General features: G+C 40.9%; 1 protein-coding gene across 3 annotated transcripts; it reads left to right on the top strand.

Annotated features, from left to right (window-relative positions):
* The first annotated feature begins 1,832 nt into the window (after positions 1 to 1,832).
* Positions 1,833 to 19,754, top strand: LOC118206550 (gelsolin-like). 3 transcript variants are annotated; one of them, XM_035379353.1, is made up of 17 exons: positions 1,833 to 2,044; positions 8,171 to 8,368; positions 9,531 to 9,685; positions 9,774 to 9,935; positions 10,570 to 10,719; positions 11,134 to 11,223; positions 13,137 to 13,269; positions 13,757 to 14,061; positions 14,174 to 14,307; positions 14,509 to 14,599; positions 15,116 to 15,142; positions 15,584 to 15,754; positions 16,025 to 16,199; positions 17,455 to 17,576; positions 18,061 to 18,138; positions 18,349 to 18,409; positions 19,025 to 19,754. In XM_035379353.1, exons 2-17 carry the CDS (start codon positions 8,176 to 8,178, stop codon positions 19,192 to 19,194), a joined length of 2,217 nt encoding a protein of 738 aa, XP_035235244.1. In that variant the 5' UTR covers positions 1,833 to 2,044; positions 8,171 to 8,175; the 3' UTR covers positions 19,195 to 19,754. The 3 variants fall into 3 exon arrangements, with proteins under 3 accessions (XP_035235244.1, XP_035235243.1, XP_035235245.1); XM_035379352.1 differs by having other exon boundaries at positions 1,836 to 2,127; XM_035379354.1 differs by lacking the exon at positions 15,116 to 15,142 and having other exon boundaries at positions 1,839 to 2,127.
* The last annotated feature ends 14 nt before the right edge of the window (positions 19,755 to 19,768 follow it).

The following is a 19,768-nucleotide window of genomic DNA, read 5'->3' as shown; positions in this document are numbered from 1 at the left end:
GGCCTACTTTCGATGTTTCACCGTCGTGACCTTAAAACACAGAATACGCGCAAAGGCAGGCTATCGTATTGATATGAACACGAGCATTTCTGTTTGAGCTACTCCATGTGCATAGATACACCGTTAAACGTAATTAAGCTTGGAAACTGCTACGACGTTGCTTTTCTATAGAGGGCGATGTAGGACACGTTTTAGTAAAAAGAGGAACAATTCAATTCATCTTTACGTTAACCATTCCATTTGGCTCAGTGAGAAAGGAAGCCTTACTGAAAGTTTTAACAATTTATCCATACCCAATTTAACCATTATAAAAGAGCGTTACTACATGGTGATACGTCTGCGTACCATAAAACAATAAAGACACGGGAACGCCATCTTAATTGTGTTATTTTGTGACTTGACATGATTTATGGCAATTATTAAGAAAATTGTATTAATCTTCATGCCTATTTGAGAAAATGTTGAAGCTAAATGTATGTGTTGTGTCCACATGTTATTGTGTTAATGGATATTAATATTCCTTTCTGGTTTAAAATGTAATTGTTGAAACTTTATACATTTGGTTAACAGGGAATATATGTGTGACAGTTTCAATCAATGACTACCTCCCTGATCATACAATATTAGTTTAGACACCAAAATCTAATTTCCTGGAAAACGGGAGTGGACAAAAAGATTGTTGCCTGTATAGCCTCTAAGAACAGCCTGAAAACAAAGCTGAGACAATACACGTAGAAAAAACCATCCAAAACACAACAGTCACACATTGGGGAAATCATTAGACATAGGATTATTTTGGCTATTCAAAACCTGCAACATTCCAGCCAACAATGATAGAGGAGAATGAGGAGAATCCTGGGAATTTAAAGATAGCTGCATTACAGCCTTATGGATGTCTCAGAGACAAACCCACTCATAACAACAATGTATGAGAAGCTTTAGATTCTTCTTTTTAGAACTAAGGACGTGCATTGAAAAAGAGGTAGCCTAGATGAGCTCCAAGTCTTCTCTTAGAGCAAAAGCACTTGGGCGTTTATATATTTGTGCCCCTTTCCTTTTTGCTCTTTAACTATCATTTCCATCTAGCTCTCATTGTTGTAGATCAGGGCTGCACAACTCTGCTCCTGGAATGCCAGGCTGCATGCTGTTATTTGTTCCAACCAGTTACCTTAATTTTTAAATTTTAGTTCTCTGACAGCTCTATACACTTCAGTGGTTCAATCCTGTACTAGAGCACAGTAGCATCTTTAGGGTACACTTTCAGTCTGCGACTGTAGGTGCTGCTTATACAAATGTCTCATCTAAATATGATTGTTAAATAATTAAGAGCAGAATTTGACACAAAATCCTGAAATAGATCAGCCCTTGTTGATGTAGATAGTTATGTCTGCCTTGAGTAATAGTCCCAAATTCACTTTGTGGATATTGTGCTATATTGTAAATGACTGTTTAAGAAGATGGAAACATTTGTAACTGATGAAATTAAATATTAAGGTAAAACAGTAGGCTCTTAATTGGTGAAAATGTGGATATCTGGCTGCTGAAACTGACCAATTGGTAGATAATGAAGAAGAGTCCAAAGACACATTAAGCAAAGGACGACGAGCCAAATTTGCATTGTGTTAAGAAGTTTAAGGGGGGAAATTATCAAATAATTTAAACAAATGTGTTCAACAACCTTGATTGAGCGAAAGATTGCCTGGAACAAAAACCAATATATACAGGTGTCCCCAGGACCGAGTTTGAGAATCACTGGATTTCAGTTCCCACTTAAATTAAAATTTTAGGGCAGGATTATCTTCGATCGAATGTTCGGGTAGACGGTTGAGGCAACTAGGAGCACTATGATCAACAAAGGGAGGGATCAGAATATTCGATTTCGTTCGCTCTCTGCATGCACTTTGTAGTATGTCGATCTGATCCTGTTGGGAGCTGTCCGGGTGCACAGGCGCACAAGACCTTACGCTCTGGCATATCGCGCGTCGATCTGTCTCTAGGTAGTCCCTCCTCTCTGATAGGACCGGTCCTCGAACATCTCAATCAGGTAACCACGGAATCTCTCGGCACTGCCACTTCGAGCTTTGCTTTTGGTATTTCGCCTTTCCTCTTTGCACATCTTTATTAACGGTAAGAAAACCAATCGCTTCCAGCAGCAGCCTACATTGTCCGAGCGTAATAGGCGGCGGTGTTCCTCCTCTATGCAGGAGGAACATCAGAAAAATGCATTTCGTTTAGCTAAAATAGATTGTATTACTGCATGCGTCCTGTTGTCTTTGTGAATGTAATTTAATCAAGTGACCTCACCATATTCATAATCGTTTATCGCGAGATGAGCCCTGCCTTGGTTCACTGCCAAATGGGTGATGCATGCTAATTATTCGTTTTATTGAATTTAGAGTTTACCTTTTGAAAAACTGCATTTTCTGTCATTGAAATATGTTCCATAAAACTAGCCACAACTACTGACAATAGTATGAATCTGATAAAGGCAGTTTTTTTCCATTCTTGTGTGTGACAGAGTATAATTTTATCTTGGTGCTTGCGCTGCCTGAAGTGGCTTATCAGTTGATTGATTTTAGTACGGTAGTGAAGTGCTTTTTAAGAGAAGGTTAGAGCCATAGAAGTTGTAGATTTATTGGAAACTGTAGATAAATGCGCCTGGTGGGGAATAGGATGAGAAAAGGTCGACGTGAATTCAACTGGGAAAGATACAATTAAAAAATAATAATAAAAAATAGGAACCGCGATTTTGATTGTCATGCCAAGTGCTACCTGTCAGACAGGTAGTTTACTACATTTGACCTTTGATTTTTAACTTCTGTGGACACCGTGAATATCTCGTGCTATTTTACTCAAACTCTATCACTATTCGCACATGCATTTATTCATTGAGTTTATATATTTATAGAACATGACGATGTCACTGTTGTTGGCCAACGACTCTCTTAAGAAACTTCTTTAGCGTAGCCTACTGATTCGCACACACGGTAAATACCCAGTGTTAATTCACCTCGAACAGTGTACATATCGAGTCCAATAAGGACTACATGTATTCTGCCTGAATTGATTTAACACAGAATATTTTACTGTGGAATAACAGACAGTTTGTCCTGCAAGACATGCAGTGTTTCTGCGCAAGAACTGCTACTGCTGCAGCTCAACTGACACATTGCAATGTTTGCACTCCTGAATTTACGAAAATTGATGCAGTGATGCGACCCCTGTTATTTCGACTGACCTTTCCGGACAAGAAAAGGGGGAAGTCCGATCACAAAAAGGTAGATCGTGTGATCTCACAATGAACAGGTTAAATATACACGGAAGTTACAGTACTTTCCATTCATATTACATAAATGCAAAAGTCTTCTTAAAGTGCCTTTAAAAACCAAACTTAATGTAAATGCAGATTGTTTACCCTTACTAGAATGCATGAATCTTTTTGGACAAATCTATAATCAATTTAATAACTGGTTATTACTGAATACAATTCGGTAGTTTTGGCAATGTTCTATATGCATAATTGTTCACTGTTATATTGTAGGTACATTTTTTAAAATGACGTTTCAAAATGCACATACGAATGTTAATGTCTTTGCGGGGTTTGTATTTGTGTTTGTGTCCAACTAATTATGATAAGATGTTAATGAAATGCATCATTATGGTCTGCAAGTTAAATTGATATAGTGGCACAGGCATGTGACCAGGAATGATGAATAATTTGTTTCTACTTTTCCCTCCAGCATGATGGCAATTGTCTTGGTAGCACAAAGGGTTATTTAGAACTGAAATGGAACACCACTAAACCTGTTTTTACTTGTCCTATAAAGGATTCTTTCACAGAAGGGTGTACCCCTCAGGGGATTGCATCACACCACCTACTCATGTCATGCTCATAGACAGGGTGTGTCCCCACACACAACTGCTTAGAGCACACAGCTGTTTTTCTAAACTGCACTCTGCTTCAGTCACAAAACTACCGCATGCCTGCTGCTGATATTAGCTTTTCTGCTTCATAGTGGTGCCAAGTTTATAGTCATTTTACAAGTTCATCAACTACAGGAAAGTCTACTGTGGCACCAGTAACAGTCCTGGTAACAATCTCCACTTTAGGCTTAAGAAGATCATCCAAATCTAAGTTTTTACCAGCAGCTATTTATTTATTTATTTAAGATCTTTTTTTTAACATTCTACATGTGGATGGATTTTGCTTTTCTCCTTATGGTATGAGGTAGCCTATACATACCCAAAAACATGGGAATGGGATGATAAAAGCTTTACGTGAATTTGACTTGGAAAGATAAAAAAGAACTTGTGAAAATTAGCTTCACCTTCTTGGTAGGATGGTCATGCCCTGTGCTACCCATGCAAATAGTGAACTATTTTTCTCTCTCTTTTTAATAAAAAAACATACCTGAGATTCATTTGAAGTTAGTTTTTTTCTTTTTTTGCTTCTCTGGACACCTGATTATCTTAAGCTACTTTCAGCTTTACTCTAACATTATTTTTATCTGTATTTGCACATGTATTTATTTATTGAGTTTATATATTGATAGATGATGATGGTTTTGCTGTAGTTGGCCAACATACCTCCTTGTTTAGTGCACTAGTACACTATTTTTCTCATCCTGATATGAGGTTCTGAAGCTTTGAGTCTGGGAATTATCTGGTAGGGATTAACAGTACCTTGGTATGATAGGGAACAAAGTGATTAAGTGAGTATGATCAAAAAGACCACCCATGTCCAGTGTGACACAATTGTGGGGAATCATTCAAAAAGGTACTGAACACCTCTTTCAAGCTTGGCATGATGGCAGTTTTTATTTTATGTAACTTGACTTTTCTAACACTGTAAATGGTATTCACATTTTAGTGCTTCAATGCGTTTCAGCTACAGACATGTGTACCACAAAAACCAATGGTCTAAACTTTATGGATGGAATCTGCCCAATGAGTCTGTGAGACTTGCTGCCTGCTTCTTTCCAATATATAAAAATACCTTTAAAAAGTACAGTATGATTAGCCTAAGAGCCAGGTGGCTGGACTCGAGTGTTTCTGTGTGCAAATAGTGTTTATAGGAACTGTGTTTTCTTTGTTTCTTTATCTTGGCTGTACACAACTACACTGGCTTGAGTTGGGCACTTCTTTAAAATAAAGTTCATTTTGCTGCAGGATTGCCTGCGGCATGTGTGGCAGCTTTTTTTTCCTGCGACTATCTGTGCTTAAAGCAGAACTGCAACCTTTTAGGAAGTTTGTGTGATTTATTTGCTTCCTTTTTTCCCCCCAAGATAATGGGTAAGATAGCATCGCCTCTGGAAGTAAAGTTGTTAAAATCATGCAAAATTGAAATCACCCAAAATGGAACCAGCTCACTGCCATATTCTTTGGCATGATTTGAAGACAGAATAGTTCCCCCTGAGTCCATGTCTTTAAAAAAAATGCTGTCTAGCCATAGCATCAGAAGAGCCCACAACAAAACATTAATGGGTAAGGTATCATTTTGCTGTCCCTGGGAGTAGTAGCAGGTTTAACCGCAGTAAGACATTACCTTTCATAAACTTCCCACAGATATGTTTTTTTGTTTGTTTATTTATGTAATGTAGGATTATAATCACTTACTTTATGGATTTATTTGGATGTTCGCTATATTAACCTGATGTTTATTATGGTTCTAGGTTCTAGGTTAACATTTAGTGCTTTATTCATGTTGCTCTTTTCAGATGGCTAACTAGTATGCTCAACAAGAGATGAAACACTGTGATTCAGATTCATTTGGTTATAGCCACTCAGTATCTTGTACTTCTTCAAACCTTGTTTTACTTTTTAACTTTTTCCTGCATTTCTTGCAGCTACGATGTCTTACTCTACATATTATCATTTTCACTCAAATCATGTCCTGAAATGTTACAGTTCTCTCATAAGGTCATGCCTTGTGCATTTGATCACAAGTCAGCCATACCTGAACCCAAAAGGAAAATCTGAGGCAACAGTGGCACACACACGGTTTCATAACCTGTAACAATTGCCAACTTCACCTTAGAAGTGGTGAAACGCATAGTAGCAATTCCGCATTGGTCACCGGCCTAACTCTATTGTTTGTGTTTAACACCTGGATTACTTCCTGCTCATTGGTAGGAGCCACCATCCCACAACTGCTGTTCGTACTGATCCTGGATCAGCCCTGCCTGGTTGTCCCCTGCTTTTATGCATTTATTTTTTGTAAGAAACAACTGATGAACTTTGGCCCCTACAATGTGCTCAGATGATTTGATGCTGGCAGGGTTAACTAACCACTGGATTAGGCAGAGCTTTACTTCTCAGGGTGCAGAAAATAGCGCTTGCAGCTTTTGCTTCGCTCTCTGTTGGGTAACGATCCAGTTGAATTGACATTTCCAGTCTGAGCTCTTGTTTGTACATCAGGGCGTGGAGCCCTGGGGGTAGGGCTCAGAGTCTGCACCAGGGAAGAATGTAAAACTGAGCATAGGAGACTGAGGGAAATATACTTGAAATGCATTGCTGTGTGGTTTGGCAATGTAACAAAAATAATTTCTGGCAATTAAACATTTTAAATTTGAAGAAGGGACAGTGACAGAGACATCGCAGAGAAGGTCTCAAACTGAATCGATGCCAAGAGCACACGTTGGATTCCAGTGACTTGGTTCACTGGAACAATGGAAGCACACCCCCCCCACCTCAGAGCCTGAGGGAGGCAAAGCTTTACAGCTGAGCTGCTAGATAACATTTAAATATATGAGCAGCCCAGCCCTATGTGGTGCCACTTACATCAGGAATGGCTTGCAAGAACAAAGACCTCATTGCACCCACCCCAACCCTGTCCCCCGTCCCCCGTCCTCCGTCCCCCATCTGTAGGTTGCATAAGGTTACATGTGTAGAACCTTGCTGATTGGCTTATTGTGGGGCACACCGCCCATGGAATGAACACCTCAAACATGGAATTCTGCCTGGAGGCAGTCAAAGGGTGGGTCTTTAGGTTTGGGGTAAGGATATCTAATACCAAGGCCTTCCACCTGGCCTGTTATTCAAGACCAAAAATGTCGTACAGCATTGCATTAGGGTGGTAAAAAATAATAAAGTAATTCTCTGTAACAGTAGAGAGCATAAGCATTTACTTTTACTTTATTTGTCTGGTGACTTGGGTTCAATTAACGTATATCCTTTGACATGCAAATGAATTCAGGGGCTACTTTGTTTAATGCAAATATCACTTTTTATATTGATTTTGTGATTGTGTTACTATGATCAGATGAAAAATTTCAGTTTTTATGAAAACGGTTTGCTATTCCAAAGGAGGGACGATTAGGGTTTAACACCAAAGCAAGAAATTAGACTGAGAGGGATCGGATAACTTTTCCTTTGGCTGTGGATGTGATATTTGATATAAAAATGATGAATGAAACCTAATTGCCTAAGGCTGTATTGGCAGATGCCCCTTTGTCTTATTTGTTTTGCTAATCCATTCCGAAACTTTATCCGCAGTGAGATTCGAGCGGGCGGGGGTGCAGAGGTGTTACCTGCACATATGTAAAGCAATGCAAAACAGCCGCTGTTTGTATGGGATCACATTCCCGTGATAATGTATTATTGATGTAAAGATGTAAAAGATGTATTGTTGTAAATCATAAAAGATTCAGTGCCTTTGTGAGATGCCAAGTCTTCACCCGGGCCATTTAACTCATCAACGGCCAAGTTTCTGCATTGACCTACCTGAAACTCAGGTAGGTCAATGCGATTCCAAAAAAAAAAAAATTGAATCATTGTTTGACCATATTTAACTGACCTTAACATTTAAATGAGGGTCTCCGATAATCCGGTAGGTTGCTTATGTTGGAGATGGTTATGAAAGAGTTGAATCAAATAAAAAATGTTACACACAGCCGAGACCAATCTACCTCTCCGGCGGACTGAATGCTACAATGATAATCTTACAAACAGTTGCATTGTGTACATCCTTGGGATGATTCAGAAGTAGTCAGAACAGGTATTTTGGTTAGGGTTAGGGTTAGGGTTGAAAGCAATACGTAAAACACAAGCACAGCAGTACTAACAGTCATGCAGACTAATAGCTCTGAAGATGCATATTCTTTATTGAAGGGCGGTAATATTGGTATCTTGGAATGTTGACACATGACACAGAATGTGTATCTTCCTCCAGCAAGCATGGTGTACCACCCACAGTTTGAGCGGGCTGGCAAGCAACCAGGTCTCCAAGTATGGAGGATTGAGGACAAGGACCTGGCGCCAGTCCCAACGGAATTGTATGGAGGGTTCTACAAGGGGGATGCCTATCTGGTTCTCAACACCACCAAACAGAGATCCGGGGACCTGCAGTATAGTCTGCACTTCTGGTTGGGTAAGGCCTCTGTCAAATCAAACTAGTTGGTATGCACAAACGAACAGTTCAAGGCAAACTCTCAGTTTAGCATTGTTGTTGAGGGACATCATTTCATGTACAGAGCCATGAAAGTATTTGCCCTGTAGTATTCTCTCGGGAGAGGAATTGATGATTAGACACGGAGAAACAAGTAAAAACGGGCTTTATTCATTCAGTCATGGTTCGAACAGTGATACATTGAAATACGCAAGTGTCCTACTGGGTTACCGCACTATACACTAGTATATATGACCGCATATCCCAATATAGTACATGTCCCCTTCCTGATTTCCTGTATTATTGCTTTTTTGTTTCACTGAGTGGTTTCAGATCTTTAGACAAGTGTAATATTAGACCAAGGGAACCTGAGTGAACACAAAACACATTTTTAAATGATTATTTCATGTATTTAAAGAAAAAAGTTATCAAGCACTCATATCACGCTTTTGAAAAATAATTTCCCCCTTAAACTTAATGACTGGTCAGACCACCTTTAGCAGCAATGACTACAACCAAACGCTTACAATAATTTGACATCAGTGTTTCACATCGCTGTGGAGGAATTTTAGCCCACTCTTCTTTCCAGAACTGCTTTAATTCAAACAAATTTCTGGTTTCAGCTGCTCCCACAACATTTCTATTGGCTTCAAGTCACGGTTTGACTAGGGCACTCCAAAACATCCATTTTGTCTCTTAACAGCCATTCAGATGTGGACTTGCTTTTGTGTTTTGGATCATGGTCTAGCTGCATAACCAAACTACTCTTCAGCTTCAGCTCACAGACCGATGACCGGACATGCTCCTTTAGAATTTTCTGGTACACAGTAGAATTCATGGTTCCTTCAATAATGCCAAGTCATCCAGGTGCCAAGGTGGCATCTCTGGCTCAGGAAACTATATCCACATTTTCACAAGATGGGTTCCATTATCTCATGGTCGTTTCCAACTGTCCTATTGCATTGGCTAGCGAAGTTCCAACAACTAATCAACAACACTAGTCAGCTTGCTATGATAGGGCCTAAAGAAGCCTGCTGTCAAAAACAATAACCTTCTAGGTAATCTGGTATTTTGCTGATCCCTGTACCAATTCCTGTTGTCCTGCATCTGCAAGACATTCAAACCCATCCCTCTTGTATTCCAGGTGAAACCTCCACCGTTGTTGAGAATGGAGTAGCTGCTGTATTTACGACCCAAATGGACGAATACCTGGATGATAAACCTGTCCAGTATCGTGAAGTGCAAGGCAATGAGACAAATGAATTTCTTGGCTACTTCAAGGATGGGATCAAGTACATGGTGAGGAGACTTCAGTTGCAATCAAAAGATCATCTTTCATATGAACTATGTGTAACTGATTTTCTTTCATCACCCTCTATTTTCTTAGGAAGGGGGTGTGGCTTCAGGTTTCAGGCACGTTGTTACCAATGAGGTCGAGATACAGCGTCTGCTCCATGTGCAGGGTCGGCACATTGTCAGGGCAGTTGAGGTACCTGTGAGCTGGCAAAGTTTCAACCAGGGAGACTGCTTCATCCTTGACCTGGGCAATGTGAGTCTGTGGTAAAGGGGGGTTAAATGTTAAATGTCTTAAGGGAGATCAGAAGTCTGCGGACCCTGTTACTGCACAATGTAACACAGACTTACAAATTTAATACAGCCCTTCTTCTAGCTGATTCACATTGTAGCTATATACAGCAGTCATGGTGTTATTGTTTGTGGTGTAAACGGAAGAGTGATGGGTTAGCTAGAACATTCCTGTTATTTCATCTGTTCAAACTGGTAAATCCAGTGTTGAATTGTAGCACATGCTGATTATAAGACTTATGTCAGCTTTTTTCTCAGGCACAGATTTTAAATGTAACATGCCACATGCAGCTAAACACATGAGTGAGGGTGAGAATCTGTCACAAAATATAGACTATGGTTGATTTTCCCAGGATATGCTTAAAATATATATTTCGTATTTACAAGAAATTTAAAAAATGGCATTGTCATTTTAGGGTTTGAAGTATCCAATGAGTCAGTTCCCAAAAGTGTGCTACATGGTCAGTGAAAAATGAGTAGATAACTAAAAAACTATTAGCCGAAATGGATTAATGGAAAATAATTGTGATTGGCTAAAAGAAGCAGGTGAGTCGAGGCAACATATCAATGGTTTGTGCTCATTTCCACCCACATGACAGGAAATCTACCAGTGGTTTGGCAGCCAGTGCAGTGGCTATGAGAGGCTGAAGTCCACAAGGGTCGCCAAGGGTATCCGGGACAGCGAACGAGGTGGGCGGGCCAATGTGCATGTGTGTGACGAGGGGGACGAGCCAGAGAAGATGCTGGAGGTGAGATGGGATGACCTTTTATATTAGATTACATTACATTACATTGCAGGCATTTAGCAGACGCTCTTATCCAGAGCAACTTAAACGACATTTTATACATTTTGCATCTTACATTGCATCCAATTACACAGTTGGATATATACTGAAGCAATGCAGGTTAAGCACCTTGCTCAAGGGTACAACAACAGTGTCCTCCCTGGGAATTGAACCTGCAAATTTTAGGTTACAAGCCCAGTTCCTTACCCATTATACTACACTGCCGCCTTTTACCAACTTCCTGTACTGTATTAAAGTTATGTGAGTATACCGTATAACCGTAAGGGATATTTTGAGAGGAAACCTAGTTATTGAAATGTTTCCCCGTTTGAATCACTTGAGTAAAACTCAGTAAAACCTTGCATGGATTTTCTCCAGATTTTGGGACCAAAGCCGGATTTGCCTGAGGTTCACACCGAAGACGTCAAAGCTGATACATTAAAACGGAAGCATGCAAAGTTGTACAAGGTACAAGACTGCAGAAGTGTGTAAAGAGAAAAACAGAGCATTTAATGTGAGCTGAAGCAATGGGCATCTTTAGCATTTGAAAAATGTCCTTCATAGATTCTAGAGTCAGCACATTCTGTTAAATATTTGTCTGTAGAAATATTCCAAATTTGAGATAGCATATGTGGTCTAAGCTGTTTTAACACCTTCAGGTGTTCATATAACTAACAGTGGAAAGAAATCTCTCTTGGAATTGAACCCATAGAACTCACAGGGGTTTCTGACAACTATCATTGCTGCTAACATACTGATATTAACATTTGGAATCGTCAATTATTGGTGATTTTGTGATCGCATTATTTTTATTTACATCACAGAATTGTACAGCTTCATATCCAGAGATTAATTTGTACTTAATTTCTATAGGCATTTAGCAGATGCTCTTATCCAGAGTGATTTACACAGTTTTTTTTACATAGCATTTACATTGCATCCATTTATATAGCTGGAAATATACTGAAGCAAGGCAGGTTAAGTACCTTGCTCAAGGGTACAATGGCAGTGTCCAACCCGGGAATCGAACCTATGATTTTTAGGTTACAAGCCCAGTACTTTACCCTTTATACTACACTGCCGCCCCAAAACATTACACACATTTAGCAGACGCTCTTATCCAGAGCGACTTACACAACATTTACATAGGATTTAGATTGCATCCATTTACACAGCTGGATATATACTGAAGCAATGCAGGTTAAGTACCTTGCTCAAGGGTATAACGGCAGTGGATGAATGTAAAACGTACATGAATGTAAAACGAAAACTAATCCAATGCTCTTCCAAAGAATATTATACACCGTCGGCATTAAAAAAAACACATCTAGCTCTCCCCATCTGCCACATCTATAATTGACGTGGCTTCAAATTGACACTTGAAAGAGCAAGGATGTTCCTATTTCCTTATAAATGTTTCCTCGATTCCTCTGCCCCACACCCTTTCTTTGCTTCCTTTCCTGATGGGTGGAGCTAGGAGCAAGGAAAGGAAGCAAAGAGATGTAATAAGACTTTTACAATGTGTGATTCCAGATGATATTTCACATATTTTTTGACCCATTTGGCCTTCCATACAAGGAAAGGGGAATAATAATAATAATATAATGATAATAATAATAATAATAATAATAATAATAAATAAGCAGTTTGAATGTACCCTAGCAATCATAACTCCTACCTCTTTTGAATTAGAGTCATGAATGCTACCTCACACTATGCCTCTCCTCATAGACAATGGAAATGCTTTGGAGACATAATGTTCGCCATTTGGCATTTTTCGCCATTTTGAACTTTTTGGAAAATATTTGAAAGACGTCACCCATTCCATTTTACAGATCACCACAGAGTTTGGCAGGCATCATCTTGCGAGTTGCTGTGGATAAAAATTATTGAAAGATAGCTGCTAGGTCAAATAATATGGCTACTATAAACAAACAAATTTGAAGGCGAAGGTGCCAAACAGGAAGTGAGCCATATCTCTGCAATGCTTATATCAATGCTTACATCACACTTGGTACACGCTTACCACGAGGCCAGGGGGGCACGCACAAAGTTTGTAAAATTTGGCCACTTGAGGGCACTATACCAAAAAACAGGTTTAAACACGAATTACTCTGAAACTAAAGGATATATTTCAACTAAATGTTGGGGGAACATTACAGCGACGGACCTGAATTTAGTAACCAACAAAATTAGTCACATGAAGGCACTGTAGTGCTTGGCCCCTTCATTGCTGCTTGCAGCTATAATAATAATAATAATAATAATAATAATAATAATAATAATAATAATAATAATGTCATTGGACAGTTTCAAGGAAGGGGGTAAGCATTAGAAATTAATGTTACAGCTGTTATTCTCTTTCCCACCTCTTTATTTAGATTTCCAATGCAACTGGGGATGTGGACATCACCACTGTAGCTGAGGACAGCCCCTTCTCCCAGAGTGCACTGGAGTCCAGTGACTGTTTTATCCTTGATCACGGCTCGAATGGCGAGATCTTCGTATGGAAAGGTCAGTGGAGACTCACATGGGTGTGGCTGTTATGGAAGCTCCAGGTGAGGTCATGTGGGCATGGCTCTCAGGGATGGATAGTGCAGGGTCATGAGGGCGTGACTGTGAAGGACATCTTTGAACATCAAAAAAAGTGAAAAAAATAATGATAAAATGCGATTAATATCTCACGTACCTGAATGAACCATACCAATGAATATCCCATATCCCATGTTTGGCCCCCCAAATAATACCAAATTTTAAAAAAGACCATTATTTCAGCACTGTATTTCTTGGTCCTTTAATAAATACAGCTGCAAGCAAACTTGGACTTTTTTGGGGCATCTTTTCTTCATAAACCTGTTTGTTTGTAATATTTTAGTGTTCAAACTTTCATGAGCAAAACGAGAGGAATAATCTTAAGTAAATTTGACTTTTTTTAACCTGTCTAAATGCTTTCACTCTATGTAAAGCTCAACAATTTTTGTGAACACCCCCCCATAAACAGGTAAAGATGCCAACAGGGATGAGAGGAAGGCAGCGCTGAAGGCTGCGGAAGAATTCATAGATAAGATGGAGTACCCGAAGCACACCCAGGTTCACATCCTTCCCGAGATGGGCGAGACCCCTCTGTTCAAGCAGTTCTTCAGGCTGTGGCGCGACGTGGACCAGACCGAGGGGCTGGGCCAGTGCCACGTGAGCAGCAGCATCGCCAGGATCAGGAAGGTCCCCTTCGACGCCTCCGCCCTGCACGAGTGCGCGGCTATGGCCGCTCAGCACCGGCTGCTGGACGACGGGAGTGGCGAGAAGCAGGCGAGTCAGCGATCAGTGGCCACCGGGGTTTGCAATGAATAAGACAGGGGTTCCCAAACTTTTAACCCTATCCGGGGTTTTGCTCATGGCACCTGTTTGTCTGCCCCTACAGATCTGGCGTATCGAGGGTGGGGACAAGGTAGCTGTGGATCCCTCCACCTATGGCCAGTTCTATGGGGGAGACAGTTATATCATTCTTTACAACTACCACCATGGTGCTAAGGAGGGACAAATTATCTACATGTGGTAAGGGGTGTGGCACTGCACACATGCACATGGAACATATTTTTACTTCAGCAGCTGAATTGGCTCAAGACACATAATGCTCAGTGCTCACATACCTCAGTCTGTGGCGAATCTCGAGGAAAGTCTTGGTGGAATAAACTGATGCAGTTGAAGTTGTGTGAATGACAGGGGGTATGTAAAATTAAGCTTCTCCTCTCGCAGGCAGGGAGTGGATTCCTCCCAGGATGAAACTGCAGCATCGGCCATCTTGGCTGCCCAGCTGGACGAAGAGTTGGGAGGAAAGCCTGTCCAGGTATTGGGAAGGGGGGCAGTTAATGGATAGGGGCCTGCAAGGCTTTGAGGCGTGCACCTTGATGGTGGCGCTTATTTGATTGTAACTTTGCCTATCAAGCTCTTGTGGTGTTAAAGCTACTTATTGTAAGTGGCTTCAGTGAAAAGCTTACCAATAAATGGTGAATTATATAGGAAATTATAAAGTCATGGGTGATTCCGCAGCATGACTCTACAAGTAACACACATGAATCCAATAAATTTTTGAAGACATGGGTGTCATGTCACTACACGCTGAATGCTGATACAAACAGCATTCAGCGTTTGTATCAAAGATTCTGTTTCTGTTTCCTTCACCTTTTAAAATCCAGCACACAGGAGATGAGTGCTCTTTACTTTCTGCTGTTTCTAAATCTGGCACTGAAAAATGTAAAATTGAGTACTGTAGTTCTTTCTTCAACTCCTGAGTTCATTCTTTTAGCCTCTTTATCCTCCCTTTTTCTGTTTCTTTGCTCGTACGGCCTTTCTGTCATTCCAGGTGGAGGGTGCTCCTCTCCTTTCCCAGGTATATTTGTCTTGGGTGTCTGATGTGCATGCTTTCTTAAACAACGTTGTTGTAAGAGTAAGAGTGCACCCTCTGCGCTCCAGTAGTGCATCTGATGACATCTGATTATTGAAGTCCAGCCATAACAATGACAAATACATATTTATAACACTGCAGCAGGCCAGGCCAAACCAAGTGCTTTGCTCAATGCTATGCTGCACATTTCCACTACCTAGTGGAGAAGGATGCAATAACTCCCACTCTCAAGAGTTTATCCTTTCATTTTATTTTCTTTGTCTAAATAGCAAAATATCTGTCAGAGCTTTCCAAGAGTCCACACTGCAATCACATTTATATTCCAAATGCAAAGTTAAAGGCTTTGGATTGTCACGTCTGTTGTATTACCTGGATTCTGAGGTCAGGTGAGGCAGTTGCATGGCTCTCTGGTCCACTGTGCTGCAGGTTCGGGTGGTGCAGGGGAAGGAACCGGCCCAGCTCATGAGCCTGTTCGGGGGTCAGCCCATGGTGGTGCACAAGAACGGTACATCCAGAGAGGGAGGCCAGGCCGAGCCTGCCGAAACACGCCTTTTCCAGCTGCGGGCCAACCCCGCGGGGGGCACGCGTGCCGTGGAGGTGAGTGATTGGAGGCTGGGGTGGAGGGGCAGAGGGTGTAAAGGTGGGGAACTTCCTGGGCTTTGCTGCATGGGCAAATGCACACATTCAGTGATTCGCTAATTACAATTTTAATGTTTTTGTTATAATAAAGACTCTTGATTGGTTAACGCCAGTCAGTGATTGACAGCTCCTCATGGCTGTAATTCATTATATGGTTTAAGAAGTCTCACTTGCCTGTCATTGCTTTGTGTCTGTCTGATGTCACCCCCCACACCTACCCCGCAAAAGGTCGATGCCAGTGCCTCCGAACTTAACTCCAATGATGTATTTGTCCTGGTGACCCCGGCAACGACTTTCACGTGGGTGGGGCAGGGTGCCAGTGATGCAGAGAAGCACGGGGCTCAGCAGCTCTGTGACATCCTGGGCGTGTCCGCATCTGAGCTGGCTGAGGGCGAAGAGGCAGGTAAGAGTGGAAGATCCCACAGGGGCAGGGGCCGGGGCCACCACAGAATAGAACAGAAATCTGACCAATTAGAGTCTGAAGTCTGTGATTGACAGCAGTTCTACCCATAATGGGGTTCCAAAGCCTCCCTCCCTCACCAGTAATGCATTACCCATTCCGATAAAACAGTCTTCCTTCGCACCTTTCCTATGCAGCTGTGATGAATGCTTATGTACACAAGGAATGTGCCAGCCATAAAATTAACAAGAGTTCACCTGCCAACACATGCTCATTGTTGAGGCACATATAGAACATCACCCTCCCCCCCTCCTCCAAACAGAAGTTCAGTCCTTCCTAGGCAATGCATCAGTGAGGTGAAACTGAAGAGATTTTAGTAATTGGCTCTAAAATGAACCATTCTCTTTTGTGAGCTGTAGGAGTTGGGAGCATTTAAAATGTTTTATATTGACACATGAACACTCGCCGGGTGCGTGTAAAAAATTTTATGTAATTCTTATCTGCCACCATAAGTGATTTAAAGTTGACTAGTTAAAGCAGAATATATGGTGTTAGATTACAACTGGGACAGCATAGTTCATACTGCCTAGTTTAGTCGCTCTTTAATAAATTGCATTTACACATACGTTGCATTCATATCGTTAATAGTGCCCTGGCATGTCAGTCAGAATGATGTAATGAATAAGCAAGGTTTGATACCTGTTCCAGCTAGTGGGCTAGCCAAAGTTCATTATGTCCTTCCGTGCTTCTACTGTACCTACTTTGAAGACTCTAATGTATAAATTTCTCTTTAAACGCATAATACTGAGTCAATCAGTTCCTGAAATCTACACACTACAGTTTTTAATGCCTGTGTGAAGCACAATTAGGAGAGAAAGGGAATGTGTACTGGTGTTAAAGTTTTAAGTTTCATTTAGTTTACAGTGCATTTAACAAGGTTTCAACGCACTTTGTAAATCAAAATAAGGGGCAAAATAAGAGTAAGAGACAGACACAAAAGAGTTAGGGGCAGGTAGGCTATGAAAATGTTGAATTATTAAATAGTGTTACCAAAGATGGAATAAAATGAGCATGAGGACATAAACCGGAACACAAATTCTTCTAAGTTTAAGAAACATAAAAATAAATTGGCAGGTGTATTAAAAAGACTGAGATCAGTGAAAACCTATATAGGTGTTTTCAGTCGTGATTTAAAAATGATAAGTATTTTCATTCCTACTCATTTTGTGTGTGTGTGTGTGTGTGTGTGTGTGTGTAGATGATTTTTGGGAGGCTCTGGGGGGAAAGGCTGAATACTGCACCTCCCTCAGACTAAAGGACAAGATGGACGTCCACCCTCCTAGACTCTTTGTCTGCTCCAACAAGACCGGGCAGTTCATGGTGAGTCTCACCTCTTTCAGTGGCACCATCCCCTGCTTTATTCACAGGTGCATCTATTTTGCCTAAACCAAACAGTCGCTGACTGTTTTCTCTGTTGTGAGGTTGCTGGGCTGGACACATTTCGAAAACAAATATTGACTAGCAAGGCTTTTGAAACGTGAGCAGAATGATCATCCATCAGTTCCACCACAATAAGACAACAGGTCTAAATTGTACTGATGAAATCACAGCATTGTAGTTTGTACACCATTTAACTCTGTGTACTCAAGTATTAAAAAAGCAAGTTTAAATTCACATTTTAGGTAAATATTTATGGCAATCTTGTTTAAGTAGCAGGTGGTTTATGTTTTTACTAGTGGTTTAAGTCACTAGCTTCTGACTTTCATGTCCCATTGTAAATGGCATTTTAGACAGTTAATAGTCCTGCATGTACAGTAAATTGGGTTGTTGTCTTGTGCCAAATAACTTCTCAAGGATCTTTTAGATCGAAGAGGTACCTGGGGAGATGACCCAAGACGACCTGGCCACTGATGACATCATGATCTTGGACACCTGGGATGAAGTGAGTAATGACAGTATAAGATATAGAGCAAAAAATAACTAAAGTGGTTTGTTTGTGCCATGTAGTGGCTTTCTTCCCTGAATTGTCGGAGACATGGGCTCTGAAACCTGGTCCTAGGGCCCCATGTGTATGCTAGTTTTTGGTGGTGCCAACTTTGCGTGAGTGAAATGGAGTCAAATTAATGTGCACATCTCATTTTCATCACTCCAGCTGTTTGTCTGGATTGGAAAAGAAGCAAATGAGGAGGAGAAGGCTGCAGTCATGACCTCAGGTAAGCAAAGGGCTATTTTATCATTCTTTTCCACAGAATATGTTCAGGTAAACCATATTATCTAAACCATATTAATGAAGAGCTACTCAAGAAATTTCCCAAATGGGTTTGTACTGCATTCAAGACTTACACAATAGAATTTAGAGTCAGGAGAGCAAGTTTATATTTGGTTTTCTTTTGAAAATGATAGTGGAGTGCTGTGTGGCTTATCTTATTAACGTGTCACAATATTATGCTGTAGCGGACTAATCATTCCACATTTTGCCAAAAACCTTTAGTTGCAAAGACTCTTGTTGAAAATATCTGGCAGAAGATATCCAGTTGCCAATTAATGTCAGTTACTTCATCCCATGCTGGTGCTCATGCAACTTCTATGTTGGCTTAACGGAATATTTTTCTTAGATAGCTTTTGATTGCCTTTCTGTCGGTCTAACTTCAGAGGCAGCGTTGTTAAACCATCAGATGTCGCTGTTGAATTTTCTGTTTTATGCACAACAGTTCAATCCTGGTGTGGTGCCAAGGTTAATTTGGTTTCCAGGAAACCCTGCAGTCCATTTCAAAATATTTTTTCTTTACCTGCCTGCAAATGTCTCTCCCCCCCCCCCCCCACCCCAGCTATCCAGTACATCAAAACGGACCCCTCCGGCCGAGACCCCCAGACACCCATTGAGATGATCAAGCAAGGATTTGAGCCACCCACCTTCACCGGCTGGTTCCTGGGTTGGGACGACGATTACTGGGGCACTGACGCACTGCAACGTGCCATGGCGGAGCTGGAGGCATGAACCGCCACCTCTGACCTTTACACCTTGACCTCCTCCAAGGTGGTTGGGGTTCAGGTTTCAGAGACCCCTTAACCACCCTCTGCTGTTCCACATTTATCATTTTTCCCCTTAAAAAGCAGTGTCCATCACTGATAATTAGCATTACTTGACTATCCCAGGTATTTCAGATCTTTTCAGGTACCTGATAGATGTTGCTGGGGGAACATAAAGCGGGGTAAGTAGGGGTCTTCTCAGGAAATAAACAGGCTGAATTATGCACTAACCAGTCCAGGCAAACCTCTACTCTTCTTATCTAAGGACATGAAACTGTTACATGAAAGCTGTGAAATTTACAATCATTTTTGAATGCTGTTGCTTTAGGTGTTGAACCAACAGCAAAAAAAAAAAAGAACACTATTATGGGGTCGAAAAAAATGTGAGAACATAAATGTAGCTACTGAACTCCTTTTCTCACTATAAAGTGTACTGTCCTGTATCTGTGTTTCACAGCAGTTGTTGTAATGCTTGTATTGTCAGATGTCTTTTCAAAAGCAATAAACAAAAGCGTTCTGTTAAAAGGCTATATGTGGTGAAC

Source organism: Anguilla anguilla, chromosome 10 (assembly GCF_013347855.1).
Source record: "Anguilla anguilla isolate fAngAng1 chromosome 10, fAngAng1.pri, whole genome shotgun sequence".
NCBI lineage: Eukaryota > Metazoa > Chordata > Actinopteri > Anguilliformes > Anguillidae > Anguilla > Anguilla anguilla.
This window is presented reverse-complemented; position numbering and strand designations above follow the sequence as displayed.